This window comes from Lagopus muta, chromosome 3, assembly GCF_023343835.1.
Source record: "Lagopus muta isolate bLagMut1 chromosome 3, bLagMut1 primary, whole genome shotgun sequence".
NCBI classification, from domain to species: domain Eukaryota; kingdom Metazoa; phylum Chordata; class Aves; order Galliformes; family Phasianidae; genus Lagopus; species Lagopus muta.
Genome location: NC_064435.1, coordinates 22,700,374 through 22,719,655, shown reverse-complemented (window position 1 = coordinate 22,719,655; position 19,282 = coordinate 22,700,374). Strand labels below are relative to the sequence as shown.

Genomic DNA, 19,282 nt, shown 5'->3' with positions numbered 1-19,282 from the left:
CATTAAATAAACGTAAATTCAAATGAAAACATCTGGATTTTAATTTCCTGACCTACTTTAACTGGAAGAATAGAAGCTTCTAAACAATAAAGTGTTAGCTTGCATTTGGACAATCAGCTTGCATTTTGTAATTCTGTATTAACGTAGTTCATTCATTGATAGTATAAAATACCTTCACTATTTCCCACAGTTCCCATTTTACTTCAGTTATAATTGAGCCAATTAACTACATACTACAGCCTCTTTTTGTGTGGTTATTTCTATACTAAAGACGTACAAATCACATCAGGGTGAAGCCAAACTGCTTCTCCTGTCAACAAGGCAAAGACAAAAGTGATTTAAAACGAAACTAGACACATCCCTAAAATTTTAGAAGGAGCCTTTTTTGTTTTTCTTATTGTGATTTGCCTAGATTCAATTTGCTGTGGGTTTTTTGTTGTTGTTGTATTTCAAGCAAAGTTTCACAGCACAGCTTTTAGGATATGAACTTCAGAAGCCTGTTTCAAAAAGAAAAACCTTTGTAACCTGTTAAAAAATGCCCTTTTCTATGAGGAACTTTACATACGTAATAGTGTATTCCTCTCTGACATATAAAAAAAGCAAATAACATTACTAGCTTCTAAGATGAGAACAGGTAATTGTGCCACTTCTCTGCTACTATATTAGCTTGGTAACTACATTAACTTGCTAGTTTCTTAGTAAGGTGAGGGAGAAGACAGGAGGAGAGACTGGGGAGAAATCACTAACCAGTCTTTCCATCTCCCCAAACTCCAAATCATTGAAAGTAAAACAAAACAAAAAAATCCACTTCAATTTACTTTTCTGTTAGTGTGTTCCATCATTCATCCTGAATTAAAAGACAGCAATTAATTTCAAGGATTACATCAATATCAGTCAACAGATACTCACCTAACTCTTTTTAAATATACTTTTAAGTCATCATAAACATTGCTGTAAGCCTTTACTTATGAAACACTTGTAGGAAGTAATTAATTCTTAAACAATAAGGAAGTTGAGACCTTGAAAGAAGCAGTTTTTAAAAATGTTTATTTCATAACTTGATTCCTTTCTACATGTGTTAATAATTAAATTGTTTTTAAGAATTTTTCAAAGTCCCGCATGGAGGCTTTGGCAATCTCTGTACAAAACACCTCATCAGGTAAGGACGCAAGCTGGTCCAGGGAGATGTAGCCGGGTTGAGCTGGGTCATACTGGGCTCTTCCCAAGAATATAAGAAACATATGTCTCTCTTTGATTCGTAATAGCTTTGAGTTGAAAACCTAAGAAAGCAGAAAGAAAGAATCCTAAAATTATAGAAGAGAATCTTTTAGGTAGTCTAAATTTCAGACTCTAATGAATCTAAAATAAAACATTCTTCAGGCAAACTGGAGCACAAAAACAGATAATTTACATCTTTCCTCCTCATTTTTGTCAACCATCCAGTAGTTCGTATTTATATATAAAATTATTTAAATTCTAGATGAATTTTTCAATATAACATACTGAGGTGCATACACCAGGAAAATCAGGGACCAACACAACTCTCTTGAGCATGATACTTAGTACATTTATATAAGATAACTTCATGCTGTAATTCATGGAATCACAGCCAAAGGAGTGAAGAAGACATTTGGAAACAGAGAAAAAGATTACCAAAACGTTTTTCCTCTATTATCAGGAATGCTTAGATTTAGATTAGCATTGTTATGGGGAAGAAATGAAGAGCTAACAACCAACAACAGTGGCAGCAGAAGAGGTGAATGGCTGCATCTTCTTTTATAACACAATCCAAAGGCACAGTGCAGTAGTTCAGAAAATCCAATTGTTTTCTTTTGCACAACGTCTACCTTTGAAGATATTTATCACAAAAAGAACTGCAGACTATCAGAGGGTGAAAATAATGGTGGAATGAATTAGAGGAACACATATGAAAGAAAAAAAGTGGGGAAAATGGCAGGATGCAGATGTATCATGTGTGGACAATGTGGGAGTCAAAGGGACATGGCCAAGCCAGAGTACATAGAAACTGAATTGCCCTAACCCTGTCCTGAAACCCCTCACTTTTGAGGATAGGAGAGAAGAGATGGTTGCAGTTTTGGCTACACAAAAAACATGGAATGGAAGAAACTCTCCACTTTCTCTTCCAAACAAAAGGAACAAAAATAACAAGGTGAAGCACGACAAAGCCACAACAACGTATCTGAGAAGGTAGCGAACAAGACTTGTGATCACTTACAGGTCAAGTAAAACAGAAGTGAGATACAAACTGGAGATATAGCAACCATCAGTGTCAGGTAATGGTAGATGTAGTACGTAACAAGGTAAGTAATAAAAATCCGAAAGAGAAGCCATATTTCCCCCACACAATTTTTGCTTTTTAGGCAATCCTCAACAGTTGTTGAGTTGCCAATAAAAAGTTATCTCAAATAGAGTACAAGTCACATAAAAATAGAAGAATTGTATGTCCTGTATACAGTGAGCCTCCACTTTCACCAAACCAGTAGTTCAGAAAACCTACTTGTCTTCTCTTGCACAGCAACATCTGCCTTTGAAGATATTTGTCACAAAAAGAATTGGAGACTATCAAAGGGTGCAAATGATGATGATATGAATTAGACTGTGCAAATAGCACCTCCAATTTAGATTAACAGCTCACCTGAGGAAAGCGAGTAAGCATGTTGTGGGGAATGCCCATTATGTTGTGCAGGTAGTCAAATGTCTGCCTGAGTCTCTTTTTACTTGCAGTTAAAATCTTGGGGGTTTTAAACGCAATCTGCTGAACTTCGTTACGTTGAAAACCAAATTCAACTTGACAAACCTGAAAAAGAGAACAATATTCAAAAGTCAGATACAACAAAGTTAGCTTGTTTTAACATGCCAGTGAAATAAGCTAATGTAACTCTTTTATTACACAGTAATATGAATGCAATCCGTAATAATCTAATCCTTTGAAGTCAGGGAGCATGAACTGTTCATCACCCCTGGATTGAAGTATAATTTGTTTATAGAACATTCTTGAAATTTAGATTACTTGTGTGAATGCTACCTATTTTACAGTTTGTCTGAGATATGAACCAAAAAAACTCCTGTATCTTGGTATGCATGGCAGTTACAAGCATAAAAATTCTCCCCCAAGAGCTTTTCATCACTTCCAATACCAGACTTCCAAAAGAGACTGACATTTTAGTTGTGAACCCAGTAAAACACAGTAATCAAAGTGACTACTTTTGTTTATGTGTTATTTCTTTTGCTAATGTATTCAAGTCATATTTTCTATACTAGGGACTATAATTTCAATCCTGAACTCTACTGAAAGAGCTGTGCAAAACAGCTCTTCAGTTCATTTTACAGTTGGTTCACATCTAAAGTAAGATGTCTTTTTCAAAGCCTGCCTTGACTTTAATTATATTCCTCAAAAGGAAAATAAAACACATTTTTTCAATAAAATCGTGAGAACTCCTCCCAGTGTGCAGGCAGCAAGCAGTTCAGAGTTGTTGATCAAGGAATTTAGCATCCAAGAGCATCTCATAATTCAGCCATTTCTTCTATCTGAATGTGACATTTACAAGGAGCTTGCTTTCAATCATGTAGTGGGTATGCTTGCCAGTCAACATAAAGCAGACTTTGAAATCCAACTCAGGTACTTCTTCACAGCTGGCAAAAAGGATGATGCTTTTTGTTTGTCCAATTTGATGTGACAACACTAAAGCTCCTTTCCAGGATTTCCTGGCAAATGCAAAGCAAAGGGTCTGGAATCTGGGTTTTGAATACACCTTTCAAGATACCTTTGGCAATTGCTTCCAAAGATGACCGTAATCAGGTCTGCCAACTCCTGATTCTTTTTTATCTGCTTTATAAATATTTCCTTATCATGGAAATACTAACCAAGACAGCAGTCACGTATGAAGGTATGTGTTTGCACTACAGAGGTGCTTTCCACAGATCTGAGTTGGCAGGGGTAGCTTATTGCATTAAGAATTACAACTGAAAGTACAGCCTGGTCTTAAATCAGTGGAGATATATGGCTGGCTCTACTGCAGAGTTAGTTCTGGCAAGTCTCTCCACCTCGTCTTTTCTGCGCTATGAAACTGAGCAACAGTTTTCTGGACATAAATAGGGAGCTCAATTGTAAATTGCTTTAAGTGTTCAGTTAAATACACTTAATAGTCAGTAATTCTCTACGCCACATGTTAATTTCCTTACTGTGCAAGTCCTAGCTGTTACCAACACACTCTATGTGATTCCCCCAACACATCCTGGTAATGCAAACTTTCCTGTTTTATTCTCTCAATGAATCTCAAATTGTGCTTGATGAGAACTTCAGAGGATTGAATAATCTACCTCTGAGATTGCTTAATCCATGTTAGCATGTCCTGACAACCAGTGTTGATTGTAGCACTTGTTTCTAAGCTGCAGTGAGGGATAGCACCGGATCACTTGCAAATGCTGTTAAATGGTTACACTTTGTGAACGCTGCTTGCCCACCCGAGGTAAGGATACACAGGTCAGAAATCAGATTCTGAGTTGGATTCATCCAACCTCCCAAAAACATGATGCTTCTAAGTATCAGTAGATTCCAACATCAAGGACCTAGAATTCCTCCTCTTCTCTCTACATGTTAAAAGTAGGAATGCTACAATAACAACAATACTTTACACTTCCTTGTAGGTAGACAAAAGATAGTTACCAAGAACTGAAAGTCTCAGAAAGTGCATTCATTGTAATATACTGACTCCCTAGCCTGTGGAAACAATGTTCGTTAAAAAGAAAGCACTATTAATTGGAACAGTCTGCTACTTTCCAGTCTCCTCCCTTACCACACACACATTTCAGATTGCAAGACTCCCAGTGCTTAATGGCTTCAGAGTGGTGAGTCTGTCTGAAAAATTACATATTTTAATTCATAGTTATGCATTATAGGATAATGGGATTTCTCAAATTGTTAGACTACATCATGCTGTTTGGCCTAGCAGCTTTACAGCACAATAATTAAACCAATACACAGTGACATTTTCAAAGGGGAAAGGAGTCCCTGTGGGTTTAAAGTTATTTACCCAACAGTTGTTAATAATGACCATCTGCTATCAGACAATAGGTGTCAAATGGACATTTTGGCACACTAGCTACCTGCCAAGAGGAAAATAATCAAAACCACATTTCTTGCTCCTAAATCTTCATAAACAAACTAAGTTAGCAAAACCCCATAGTAATTAAGAAGAAAAAAAAAAAAAAAAAAAACCACAACCGAAGACCAAAAGAGCCCAAGGAACAAGCTCCATTTTTCACTCATTGTAAAGGAACGGGTAACAATTTGTGTCATCAGATAGCAACTTTTGGCAGGAAGGGAGTCAGATGAAGATTCTAACCTACATCAGAACAGAAGACAGAACAAGTCATTGTTCCAAGTATGCTGTACGCTTGCAAACCATAGAGGAAAAGAAGCTGCTTGACAGAATGCTCAATTATTTTCTGTGCTCCCCATCTGTCTTCCCCAAAATTATTTCATGACTTTTTTTTTTTTTTTTTTTTTTTAAACAGGATTCTCCTCTAGGGAATTTTATTTTCAGTCAACTCTTAAACTATGTAGATAGGGAATATACTTTCAACATCTACTAACAAGCTTACCTGAAGATTCTCTTTTACGGGCTCTAATTTGCCAGTCAGCAGCCTAGGAAAACGAATTACCAGATCCTTTGTCTGCAATTAGGGAGAACCCACAGACAGAAGAAAGATTATTATTGACAGCATGCCTACAAACTTATCCATGAGGGGAAAAACTTTATTTTGCAATTAGAAAAGGAACGAACTTTCACTTGCATTTCATTAGAACTCTAATACAAAAATGAGTAAATTCTTTGCATCTTGATTAAATCTTCATGCAAAATCAAATGTATTTTTTTGTTATCCAAATGAACATGACTGTAGCCACTACAAAACAGATTGGAAGACAAGAGTAAAAGCATTCCCCAGAAGAAGAAAGCATACTGAAGAGCCCTTTCTCTTTCTCAGTGCTTGAGTTGTTTCTCTTCATCTCTTTAAAAAGAAATAAGCAAAACATTACCTGATAGAGGCTATAAAAGAATTTTTCAATTGCAGTACTTTATCTGTCCCCTTCAGGACCTACTAACACCATAGTACTATGGAAATAAAAGAAATTACTCCATGTCTCCTGACTCATGGGATCACTTGGAATCCCCCCCAAGTACAAGGCAGGGACCTCGTACCTGAAGCCTGGAAGGACCGAGAACAGGCACTGTGTCAGCTATGACTGTTTAGCTAAAGAAGCCAACAGAAAAACACAAGATTCTGCTTGAAAGCTGACATTTATTGCAATCACCAGCCATTGCAGGAAACAACTAATGCTGCCCACTCATTCTAGGAAGCTTAAAATACTAGCTCTTGTCAAAATCTCAAAGCATGGTGCTAACCCTTCTAAGCACCTAACATGGTAGCGCTCTGAGAAGCGGTCTCAAAGATTACTCTCAGTGAACTGAGCACATGACAGTGTTTAGTTTGATTTGCATTTGGAGAATAGACTATTTTTCGCTGGTGAGTTAAGATACAGTAAGTTAAGTTACAGTATCTTGAAGAAACAAAAACAGAGAATCTGCTCAAAGTTAAAAAGATGCATGCAGTTCTCAGCAATGCATTCAGTCCCATGAATCACCTGGAGTAATAAAACTGGGTACACACGTGCTTGTTTGACAGTATCCTACAGCAGATCATCTTCAAGCACTGTATGATTCAAGCCCTCAGGATTTTTGGAATATTAGACACCCTATTACATTTTTAGAAGGTTAAAATCACGTTAATAGTCCTGTAATTCTCCGCATTACATGGGCAGTGTCACTAAGGTTTGTTTGACAAACATAAGTATTCTAAGGCAGTTGAGATGTTGCTGACAAGGTACTTAAAGACTTCAGAGTACAGTTTTTACCTTTTTTACGCTGAGGCCAAGTTCATTTTTAAAGAAACCCAGTCTGTTATCCAATCTTTCCACTGAAAACAACAGCAAATATGGAGCTCTTGAGACCATCTGAGTAATTTCTGCATTACCAAATTTTTTTGATTTTAGGTAAGCCACTCTAGAAACAGAACAAAAACAAAATAAAATCCAGTGATGAAAATTTTACTGCCTTCATTTATTCAGTACTTGTTTAAATTCCTCAGTGATATCTTATAAACGGACAGATGTTCTATCATTAACATGCAACTCTGCCAAAAATAATTAGAAGGAAATCTGCAGTTATCATAAAAGCAAAATACCATCCCTCCCAATTAATTAGAAGTTAAATAAACCTCAGAGCAGAATGTCAATACTGAAGACAGATTTTAATTCCTTCCAGCTGTACTTTAGCAGATAACTATGTTAACCTACATTTAACTACCAGCCTGTCTCCTAGATTACAAACACATTAATAGATCATCATAGGATACGGACAAGAAGATATACACAGCCTGTTGCTATTTTAATGAATTCCATTTCTACTGCTGAAAGAACAGAGTAATATACCTCATACATCTCCGTTTTGCCAATAACACTGGAGAAGAAATATCACACAACAATGCCACCTGTAAAGACATTGTCCAAAGACATTCCTAAATCAGCTGTTCTGTTACAAGAGGTCCCTACTTTCAGTCACTAGTCCAAGGATTTTAGTTACAAAACATCTGCTTGTCAGAAAGGTGAAGGGGCTGACTGATGTTTTTATATTTAACAAAACTATCTTTCTTTCCAGCTCAGATTTTATTTTTTTCCCCTAACTTCATTGAGTTTGATGTGCAGAGTATGCTTGGAGGCCTGTATCTAGCCGTGATCCCCAGGGGTCAGTACTGGGTCTGGTCTTGTTCAACATCTTCATCAGTGACGTGGATGAAGGGATAGAGTCCATCCACAGCAAGTTTGCTGATGATACAAAGCTGGGAGGAGTGGCTGACACACCAGATGGCTGTGCTGCCATTCAACAAGATCTGGACAAACTAGTGAGCTGTGCAGGGAGGAATACAACAAGGCTTAAGAAGAGCAAGTACAGAATATTCTTCCTGGGGAAGAATAACTGCATGCACCAGTACAGGTAATGGGCTGACCTGCTGGAGAAGAGCTCTGCAGAGAATGACCTGGATGTTCTGATGAACAACAGGTTGGCCAGGAGCCAGCAGTGCACCCTTGTGCCCAAGGGCAATGGTATCCTGGAATGCATTAAAAAGAGCGTGGCCAGAGATCAAGGGAGGTGATCCTCCCCCTCTGTTCTGCCCCGATGAGGTCACATTTAGAATACTGTGTCCAGTTCCTGGCTCCTCAGTTAAAAAAAATACAGGGATCTCCTAGGAGTTCAGCAGAGGGACACAAAGATGATAAAGGGCTCGGAGCATCTCCTGTAAGAAGAAAGGTTGAGTAACCTGGGTTTGTTCAGTCTAGGGAAAAGAAGACTGAGAAGGGATCTGATTAATGTTTATAAATATCTAAAGGAGGGTGGGGAGGCAAACAGATGAGGCCAGGCTCTTCTTGGAGGTGTGTAGCAATAGGACAAGGAGTAATGGTCTAAAACTTGAAAACAGAATTTCCATAAAAACATGTGGAAGAACTTTATGGTAAGGGTGACAGAGTGCTGGAACACATTGCCCAGAGAGGGTGTGGAGTCTCCTTCTACAGAGATATTCAAGACCACCTGTGTAACCTACTATAAAGCACCTGCTTTAGCAGGGGGGGTTAAAGTCAATGATCTTTAAAGATCCCTCCCAACCCCTGAAATTCTGTGATCCTGTGAATTCAGTGAAACTGAAATCCTGTTTCAAGCACTACTGCAATATTACTGAGGGGCCTAGAGCAAAAGTTTTATGAAGAGCAGCTGAAGAAACTGGGATTGTTCAGTCTGGAGAAAAGAAGGCTCAGGGGAGACCTTATTTCTCTCTACAACTGCCTGAAAGGAGGTTATGGTGAGGTGGGGGTCAACCACCTCTCCTGCATAACTAGCAATAAAACTAGAGGGCACGGCCTCAAGTTGTGCCAGAGGAGATTTAAGTTGGATGTTAGGAAAAATTCCTTCTCTGAAACAACAGTCAGCCACTGGATTGCAATGCCCAGGGAGATGGTGGAGTCACCATCCCTGAAGGTGTTAAAAAAATGCTGAGATGGGAAAATACAGGGTACAAAAGAGACATGATTAACCTATGTGCCACCTGTATGGGAAATGTTAGGTTACAGCCTGAACCAGTGATTGAGCACCTGGTGAAGGGACATAGCCAGCCCTAGGAGCACAGGTGGAAGCAATTCACCTGTTTGCCCAGAAGGGGGGACCCTGGGCCTATCCCTCCATAGTCACATTTAAAGGCTGGCAACTGCAAAAGAAACTTCCCTACTTGGAGACTGTCACCTTTGGAGTGTTGTGTGAGCCCTAATCCTTTGAGAGCGATAAAAGATTTCTTCTTTATTACTAGACTGTGACCTTTCTTGGGTGATCAAAACCGGTTTAAAGCAGCTATATCTGCTATTGCCTATCCTCACATCACCATTTACAAAGAACTGTCCTACCATTTGAAAAGGTTTGCTTTGAATACAGACATTCAGAAACACAAGCAATTGTTGTTAGATGAAGATTGGTCATATAAGAACTGATTTGACAGCAATTGAGATACCATCTAGACTGCAGAATGTTCCACAGAAGCAGATATTCTGCAAATGATGCTTACTCCTAGAGTAGGAAAAAAAGAGGCTGTATTAAATTATGCCTTTTTGAGTGAAGAACTAAAAATACCTTCCAGTCACTACATCCTTTTCTACAAAGTCTCAGAAATTAGATCACCATGTGCCAAAAAACTCTACAGAACAGACTCAAGAATAAGCTCCAGAGGACCAATTCTTAACTAAGAAGGCATCTCAACTCAAAGAGTAGCAGCCTAGTCTCCAGGCAATACTAACACCGGCTACAGTAGCTTCAGAGACTGAGAGATGACAAGGGAGAGAAATGCAGGACTCAAAAATAATTATTCCTTCATAGTTTATCTCATTTTTTTGAATGCTGCAGGTTGGCTGTGCTGTATTTCTTCTGTTTTTCAAGGCTTTACCTGTCAAGCATCTTAAAAACACAGCTAAATGAGCAGTCAAAAAACCAAAAACTTTCAGTTGTTTTGACTCTTTTCCTTTTGTTTTCTATTAACAAGTCATTAAGATTCACACTTGAAGCACTTCTGGGCAATCTGGAAAGGCTTTTAAAAGGGGGATAGCAAGATTGTAATCAGCTGACTCTAGAAGATAGTACATTAGAGAACAGTCATTCAATCTGACCAAGGCTAGAGATAACTTTGTGAGTATTGGCACTAAGGTTAGCTCTCATTCTTACTGCAGGGGTCAGCAGTTCTATGTAGCATGTTAAGAGTTTTAAGTCATCATTAATAATTCCGTAAAAACAAAGCATCTGGTGCAGCTGCAGTACAGACACTGATTTGCAACTGTCAAATTATTATGAATTATGGAATGTTTTGACTTTTACAGTGTTTATCCGAAGTCAAATGCCAAATCTATGAAAATTTGTGTTTTGTTTCCTGGCAATGTGGAATCCATAGCAATAAAACATTCCAGCGTGATGTAACCGATACCACGTCCATCTGTGATGGAGTGTTTATATAAAGGTGATACTCAGCTTTCAAAAGACAGCTATTTGAGACATGTTCAGCCTCTGTGGAACGCTTACCTTTGAGTTAGTGGAAAGGCATTCATCAATGCCAATCTGGGATAAACTTACTGAAAAAAAATCAGGCTGTGGAATACGAATAAGAAATTGGATTGCCTCATTCAGCCCCAGTCTCACAGACTGCCACAGAACAGTCACTGAAAAATGGATCTAACTTCACAGGTGAGTTACAAAACTTACTGTAGCAAAACCTACTCTCTTCTGGAAAACTTAAGTAACTCAGACAATCTCAACTCAAACACTACTGCTGAAAAATCAGCTAGGTTAGTTTTGCCTACCGTTTCTAAAAGGCCACTTAGTGAATAAGCAGATGGAAGAGCAGAAGAAAAATGAGAAAAAAAGTCAAGTCTGTGTTTGATGTGAGTACGCTAATATACCTGCTTCCATAAAGATGTACTTTCACAGCTCAGTCTTGGAAAGTTATTACATACATAACCCAACCAGACAGAGGTATTTTTTCCAATTTCTAAATAGTAGGATATTTTGAGTTCTTTGCAAAGCATGTGTGTATGTACATGAGTTGTTCTGAAAACAAAAGAAGCGTTCAATTAACGCAAGCCTCCTTGACGTACTTTTGACATTGTGTCCATCTCCTGCAATTTTTCTGGTCTATAATCAACACATCTAATGAAAGTATACATCAGAAGAATTCAATCACTCCATTTCAGAATCTAACCCTTACTAAAGATAGGCAACAGGCAAATACAGATGAATAAAGAAAGCTAGAATCTCTATGGCTACAAGATAAATCAGTATAGTTTGGTGCTGGTACCTTGAGTATTTCATAACTTAATGGTGTCCCACCTGTAAACATTTGGAAGGAAGCAGTAAAACATGAGAATAAAGAGAAACTGTTTCTATCCATAAACCAACAAGAAGAAAGACTGGAACACAGTTACAAGTCATCACATCAGCACTGTGGCAAGGAACATTCGCACAAAAATACATGCTCCAAACCTACATTCAATTACTTTGGCTAAATGAAGAACTAAAAGCTCTTTTTTTGAGGAAAGAAATATATTTAAGATAATACGTAGCAACATCTTTAGTATTTTTAATTTGGGATATTTAACTTTAGGAAGGATTTTGTTTAAAAGTGAAGGGTTTCCTGTCACAGATCCAAATTTCATCTTTAAAGTTCTAGAAATAATACTCCAAAGTTAACAATCTAAAAATACTCAGGACAGACTTCTGTGAATGAATATTCACAGTTACCACCATTATGTCATTATATCTCTAGAAATGATCAGACAAAGAATTGTTAATGAAATAATTACTGTTAAAGAAGATGTTCCACTGTTGGCAGAGAACAGGTTATACTATTAAACAGCTTGATTCAGACAACTAACCAACCCAAAACCTAAAACCAACAAAATTGGTAGATACACTGACAACTTCCAACACAAATCCCATCACTTTACAAGTCATGCTGCTGGAGAAACAGGTGTATATACATACATTTTTCTTATTTCTTCAGTGCTTACTTTCAGACAAGTAGCTATTATATTCAGAACAAAGTGTCTTCTGAAGCATATGCAATCAAGGGGCAGTCTCCTTGTTAAGTCAGTTCCAAGTTGCTACTAAAAGAGACACTCTTTTCTGTTTATTCTCCTTTCTGAAGTATGTGTCTCATCTTTTTATGGAGGTACGGCTTTGCATCTTGTTAAGTCAGACTGAAAACTTGAGCAGTAAAATTTGATATGATGGTCAGTTTTCAAATGCATCGGAGCACTGACTTGACTTATGACACCACCACCATGTGTTAATGCTGACTGATGGGAAAAGGAACGTGGAGCCAGGAGCTGAATATATGTGGCAGCAACACACATTCAGACAAGCTGAAGCCAATTGGGAAACTTCAGACCTAAGGCCTTAGCACCATGTTGATATTTTATGGGCATACCTGGTTTCTAGAGCTTCCAGATCTTCACCAAGGATGTATGGATTTTTGGTTAGGAACGGTCCCAGTTGACTGTCTTCTATACCCACATCCTTCAGAAACAGAAGTATTTTAGTTATATCTTTTTCAAAGTCCAAGGTCAGTAAGAGTTGACCTGCCTTTTGACGTTTCTCCACTTGAGATAAATCAACTCCTAGAAATAAATAAAATGAGAGACTGTTTTAATTAAACACAGACCTGATTTCCTATAAATGTTTCAGAAAGTCATGCTGAAGTTTCTAAGGAGTAGTATGTGTATATATATTTTTACATATATATATATATATATATATACATATATATATATATATGTACACACACACACACACATATATATAAAATTTTCCTCTTATTTAACATACCTTGCTGAACACACGAAGGTTGTATATTATGGAAATGTTCCAGATAAAACAGACTGTTTTCAGACTCTTTTGCTAAATTTGCTTTCTGAAGAGAGATATCTTCAGTGAATCCAGAATGTGAGAAATTGAGCATGCTAGTATGTACCGCATGCAGAGACCTGTCTTGTTGCACAGAAATATGTACAAGGAACTCCTAACTCCATTACATAAGGGAAGGGGGCAATTTCAGTGAAGTATCCTTGCTGTGTGACTCATGCACAGCTTTTTCCATTCACCCTGCATAATATTCTGCTGCCCTTCTTACTGGTCATCATTTCCACAGCCTGAAATGTTCAAGTTTACAAAACCACCGATAAGATCAAAACACAAACTGCAGAACTTTCAAAGCTTCAGACACACAGAAAACACGTAAACAAAATCACACACACCTAGGTGGACAAGCTTGGTCAGGGTTTCTGAGTGATCAACATAATCTCGAAGTGTGGAAGACTGAGGAGGAAGAAGTGGATCTGCAATGATCTTCACAGCTTCTTCCTCTGAAATCTCCTCCAAAGCAGATGAAGGTGGAACATCATCCCAGTCTAAGAAATAAATACAGAAGATTAAGGTGCATTTTGTGAATGACAAAGCTGCTCCCCTCAAAGGCTATGGAGATCTCCCCAAATCCATCTCAAAAAGCAAGAACATTTTTTGCAAGAAATGAATAGCAAATCTATTGTTATTTGAAAGGACATGCAAAAAGATTCTGCTCCCAGTTTTTGCCTCTGTGACATTTCCTTGTCACTGTCCATCAACTCCTTGCTCATAATACTAAATCTGAGCCAAATGCCCAACAACCCTGCCTTCAGCCTCCAGCTTCATCACTGCAGGCAACAGATCACATCACTTTACTGAAAAATACTTCTTTCCTGTCTTCCCAAATACATTTTTGCCTGATCAAATCCAGACCAAAAGCTACTGGAAAAATTATTTTTAATTACCTGCCACCTCCAATTCTGCTATCATGTTTCAACCATTAGAGAATAACTGCTGACTGCCACCACCTCTGACAGCTAAAAAATTCGAGCTCCATTCCTACTTATGAACATTCCCAAATAAGCACCATTGTGTTTGCTCCCACTCACCTGTTTAGTCACAGAATTTGCTCTCTTTTTTGAAAATATTTCCTCTCAACTCATCTATTTCTCAAGTGACAGGAACTTGCAGCTGGCAAATCAGAATTGCTATTTTGAAGGCTGCCCATCAGCATTCACCTCAATTGTTCAACTGACTACCGATCAGCAGCACTAATTATAACTCCCCTGAATGGGGATTTTTTGAGTCCTGTACCTTAGTTAGCACAATGACTTCCTACACACTTGGGTGAGACTCTTAAGTGGCAAAAAACACAAACCTGAACTACAAAGACAGGTTTCAAAATAAGCAGGAAGATGCTACTGTTCTAGGAAGTGTTGCATAGACTAATTCAATTGTTGCAACTCTTGCCACTTCAAAGCCTCAGCAAAAAAAGCCCAATAAAACATTTTTAGCAACACTTACATCTTAAACAGTAATAAGAGCTCTCCAGGAGTCTATATGGATAGATGCATTTCCATTCAGGAACAAATCAATATAGACTACAATTCATTCTTGTATCACAGATGCACTTTTTTTTCCCCCCCACTCAAAGTTCTTTAAACTTCCTATCATAAAATAGATCTCAAATTAATAAATCATAATTAAAAAAAATATAAGCTATGTCTCTCCTATTACATACTGCCAACTGGGCAAACTGCTCCACATACTTGCACAACAGTAAATGTGCCTGCAGATCAAATCTGGCACGTAAACAAACTGTGCTGCAGGTGCAGAGACATATAAGCTGGCTGACCTGCCAGATCTGGTGCTGCGCTGTTTCCAGAACCAGCTGCACAAATACACAGGTCTCAGTTGCAGCTCTGAGCCACCCCAAAAATAAGCTCTGTAAGATCCAAGCTGTCTGGGCTCAAAGCTGAATCTGAATATATAAGACTGCTTTATTACTCCAGATCATGTTTCCTCAGCATACTGACATTATTTCCAGATAACAGTATTTTTTATTTTTACATCCTCTCTCAGACATGAATATAAAAAAAGGCCACTCTGAAAATATTTAGTAGAGAAAAGTGAGGCAGACAACACCAAGATCTACCTCCCTCAGGAGACAATTTGACAAGCACTTCTCATTATGGCAGTGCTTCACACTTTGTTGCCTCCCGTTGCCTACTCTGGACCAACTCTCAGTGTTGCGTGAATTGCTTTGGACTGCTTTCCCTCACCCCTGCTCAGCTGCTGCAGACAGTTATGAAAACAAAATGCCTTCAAGGATCTGCTCCAACCCACCACATTACAACTTTATTTTGGATTAGCTCAATTTTTGGATTTTGGATTTATATGCTATGGAGCTGCAGCAGGAATTCTACGTTAACTATGGGAGTAAAACCAAATGAAAGTCAGGAAAGCCAGATAAATGTAAGAGCTGCTCTGAAAGTAATGCCTCCTATTTTATTTTGTCGGCTTGCAGTGTCAGAGGTGGATATTGGTGATATGGCAGGAAACGTTGCACCTTCCCACCGATATTTTGGTACATTTTGTTGCTGTGTGACAGATGGCAGCAGAGAGGCAGTCTGATAGAATAGCATCATCAGAAGTGAGGAAGCAAAGGCCCGTCATTGAATTCCTCCACGCGAGAAAAAATGGCATCCATTGACATTCACTGATGCTTACTGAATGCTGATGGAGAACAGATAGCGGACATGAGCACAGTGAGGCAGTGGGTGCTGCATTTCAGTGGTGGCAACAGCAGATCAACTCCACTGGTGTAGATGTTTACATCTACATGTAGGCTCTTCTTCATCACTGCCAAAAATGCATAGCTAACAGTGGTGACTATGTTGGAAAACAGTGTTTTGTAGCTGAGAATTTGCCCTATCAAATAGTTATTGTGCTCTTCGTACCTATTATAGCTTGCATGAAAATAAATAGGAGGCGTTACTTTCAAAACAACTTGTGTACTTCAGTTAAACAGGTCAGAAAAGAAAGAACAGAATAAAAAAGAGCGCCAACAGCAATACTGAACGCAGGACTCCCTGAGGTCTCTTACCTTCATACAGTTTGGCTGCGCTCAGGTCAGAGACCGTCTCTGGTGCCGCCTGCTCCTGCTTTACTGCTACAGGCAGGCTGCTTCTGGGACCACATGCCTCGCCCTTGGCACGGGAGGGCCGGGCATAGTCTCCTACAGATACATGCAGCCTCCACGGAGGAAGCCTGCGCCCAGAGAGCAGCGCAGGCAGCGGGGCCGCCCCACAGCACGCCCGCGCGGCGCCGCCGCCGCGGCTCCTCAGGCCCAGCAAGCCGGCGGCCCTCAGCCAGCCGCAGCGGGCGGCGAGCCGAGCCCACACGGCCATCCACCGCCTCCACGCGGTGCTCCGCGGTGCACAAGAGGCGGAGGAAAGGAGCGAAGCACGCTCACCTCACCCACGGGGCAGCATCACAGCCCCACTCTCAACCCCCATCGGCCTCCCAGCCCAGCAACCCCTGCGCGGGGCGGGGGGAAGGAGGAGAATTGGCGCTCGGGCGAGACCACTCGGGAGCGGGGAGAGGGGCGGCAGAGGGGAAAGGGTCGTCCCACCGCTTCCACCAGGAGGCGGCTCGGCTTCGCTCCGCCCACCCCCCGCCTTCTCCCGTCGCGTGGGTGAACAGCAGAACTGGGTCCGCCCCTCGGCGCGGCGGCTTTCCCCTCGGCGGCGGTGTCGCCGGGCTCGGGTGGGGCGGGCTGGGCCGGGCCGAGCCGAGCCGAGGGGAAGGGGTCGAGATGGCGGCGTGCGTGGGGAGCCGGACCCTGAGCAAGGACGACGTGAACTACCGCCTGCACTTCCGCATGATCAACGAGCAGCAGGTGGAGGACATCACGCTGGAGTTTTTCTACCGGCCGCACACCATAACCCTCCTCAGCTTCACTATCCTCAGCCTCATGGCCTTCGCCTTCACCAGGTGTGGGTGCCCCTCCCCGCTCCGTCCCCGCGCCGCGCCCCTGGGTGAGGGGGAAGGAGAAGGGGGGCGCGCGGGGCGAGAGCGGGAGCTGTGCATGCAGTAGCGGGCCGTGTGCGCCGTGCTCTGAGGGAGCCCTGCGGGGAGAGCCTCCTCTGAGGGGCCGTCCTCTGCCGCTGCCCCTCCTCGGGCTTGTCCGCCGTTTTGTGGCTTCCTTTACGGAAAAAAAAAACGAGTGTGTGCTTTAAGCAGTAGCCAAAAATGGCTCTCCTTGGGCTATCAAGGAGCTCAGCGATGACATCACCCAAGTAGTAATTTACCAAGTGTGCAGTGGGCAGAAGTGGCTGCTTTGTGCTGTCATTTTCATGTAACTTCTGAGGGTAATCACACGTGGACTTAGGCCCCTGTTGTGGTAAGCCCAGCCACGTCCTTTCCCCACCACAGGAAAAGCTCTGTGGGTTTCACTGCTGCACTCATTTATAGTGATAAAGCTGAGAGTGGGCACAGGTAACTCCAGGAGCCCCGTTTGTAAACGAAGTGTGTAGCAGTGCCCTCCCTGGGGTATGTTGCGCTGCTTTTCCATGTTGCCCATATGTTTTGTTCCTCCTATTGAGTGGATCTGGGGATGTGATGGCATTATGATCCTCCCCAAAGCGATGTCATGCAGCCTCTGATAGAATTATGGAATCATTAAGGTTTGGAAAGGCCACTAAGATCATCTCCAACCAGTCTAACCATCAACCCACTTCCACCATACCCACTAAAACCACGTTGCCCAATATCACAGAATCGTTGAGGCTGGGAAAGATTAAAAGTGATTCCTGTGAAGTTCTAACTAAACTAATGCATTGAGTTTTGGACTCATTGATGCTTTAGTGCTGTAGTATGTATTTAATCTCAGATTGCAGTAGCCTCGTTGATTATACTCTGCCTTTGACAGTGGAACATCATTATTTATCCCTAGGGTTGTGATACAATTTGGTGTGTCATCTGTATTAAAGATTCAAATGGGTAGGTTCTATCAGCTGCAGAAGTAACGATCGTGCCTGGGCTGGGCTGAGAAAATAGCATGAGGAAGTGTAAAAGAGCATAGCAGCACATGGCCCTGAGTGTGTGTTTTCTTTTTGTATTTTCTATATATGGCCCCAGTGAAGGTGTTCTTGATAAACACTTGTTCTACTCAGGTGGCAAGATTTTAGCTGACGGTGACTGTCTGAGAGATCTCTAATTCTTAAATTAGAGGTATGTTTCTATGCTTTGGTATGATGTTGAATTAGGAATCTTTCCTATGAGGGCCCTATTTCCCCATCTGGTAACTCGTCCTGTTGTAGTGCTGATTTAGGTCACATTATCTAATTTAAGTCAAATTTATGAGTTATTAAGGAATTCTTATCCAAATATCATTCTGAAGGATTAATGGAATTGATCACTCACCTTTGAGAGAAGAAAGGACTTTTACCTTTAATTCTTCCAAGTAGAGGATGAGTCAGCCAGCAAGCTCAGAACTACAGAGTCTTCATGGCCCTTGGAATATTTCTTTAATATCGTGATGGTTACTTGTTCCCCAAGAGGATTGCTAGCTTTTATTTCCATTTGTCTTGGTAGCTTTCTAACTGACTTCCGTTTCATTTTCTTCTCCCTGTCTGCCTTTCTTCTCTGCCTCACTTCCTGTGTTTAAGTACTGTCAGCTTCTCTTTAACTCTTCTCTTATTCTCTTCACGGGTTTTGAGAGTTACTTTTTTCTTTGTTTGCTTTCTTTTGTGTTAATTTTTTTCCTCCTTTTCTGCTATCTCCAGCTGTCCCAGGAGTTTTTTAAATGGGGGTGATACCAATGTGCTGCCTCTGTTGCCTTATTTGGAACACTACCCAAACCATATGTTCTCTTTGAGAAGCTGAGATGGAGAGGGAATAGTACCCAACATGCTATCAGTGTGTGTTCCCAGCTCTCATCTTCCTACTCCCACCAGCTTACTGTGTGAATCTGCAGTGGCTGCATTTGGATTTCTATCTCAAGGGCTCTAAGGACTGTTAAGATGTGACAGATTCTTCTTCTTTGCTTCCTTTCTGCTGTCAGTTGTTCCATAGCGCCCCTGATCAATTATATTAAGCAAGGGATTTTCCACAATACATTCATCTTCAGTAAATTATTTTTGTTTTCAGGAACTGCAGTGCAGGCAGAGGAAATTCTGCTTCCTTTGAAGTCTCTTGCCTCTTCTGTAATTGTTCAGTGTCAGGAATACAAGAGGGTTCAGATCAAATTAGAAAATACTTTTCCCTTGGAT

General features: G+C 40.5%; 2 protein-coding genes across 3 annotated transcripts in view; one reads left to right on the top strand and one right to left on the bottom strand.

The window, feature by feature from the left end:
• Window positions 1-1,030: 1,030 nt before the first annotated feature.
• Window positions 1,031-16,537, bottom strand: MTERF3 (mitochondrial transcription termination factor 3). The gene is made up of 7 exons (XM_048940010.1): window positions 16,114-16,537; window positions 13,421-13,573; window positions 12,595-12,784; window positions 6,938-7,085; window positions 5,626-5,697; window positions 2,657-2,818; window positions 1,031-1,280 (listed from the first exon to the last, which is right to left on the bottom strand). The coding sequence occupies exons 1-7, from the start codon at window positions 16,415-16,417 to the stop codon at window positions 1,086-1,088; spliced, it is 1,224 nt and encodes a 407-aa protein (XP_048795967.1). The 5' UTR covers window positions 16,418-16,537; the 3' UTR covers window positions 1,031-1,085.
• Window positions 16,538-16,702: 165 nt separating this feature from the next.
• PTDSS1 (phosphatidylserine synthase 1) overlaps window positions 16,703-19,282 on the top strand; it is a 29,777-nt gene continuing 27,197 nt past the window's right edge. For both annotated transcript variants that reach the window (XM_048939998.1, XM_048939997.1), the window contains exon 1: window positions 16,703-17,003. In XM_048939998.1, the coding sequence (XP_048795955.1) occupies window positions 16,825-17,003 (179 nt within the window). In that variant the 5' untranslated portion in view covers window positions 16,703-16,824. The remainder of the gene's footprint in view (window positions 17,004-19,282) is intronic.

Bases quoted from the DNA above. Each gene is read 5' to 3' on its own strand.
- MTERF3 (XM_048940010.1), bottom strand. From the start codon at position 16,417: ATGGCCGTGTGGGCTCGGCTCGCCGCCCGCTGCGGCTGGCTGAGGGCC. The intron at 13,574-16,113 runs GTAAGAGACCTC...TTTATTTCTTAG, and splicing joins CGCAGCCAAACTGTATGAAG to ACTGGGATGATGTTCCACCT. The intron at 12,785-13,420 runs GTGTGTGTGATT...ATTTATTTCTAG, and splicing joins GACCAAGCTTGTCCACCTAG to GAGTTGATTTATCTCAAGTG.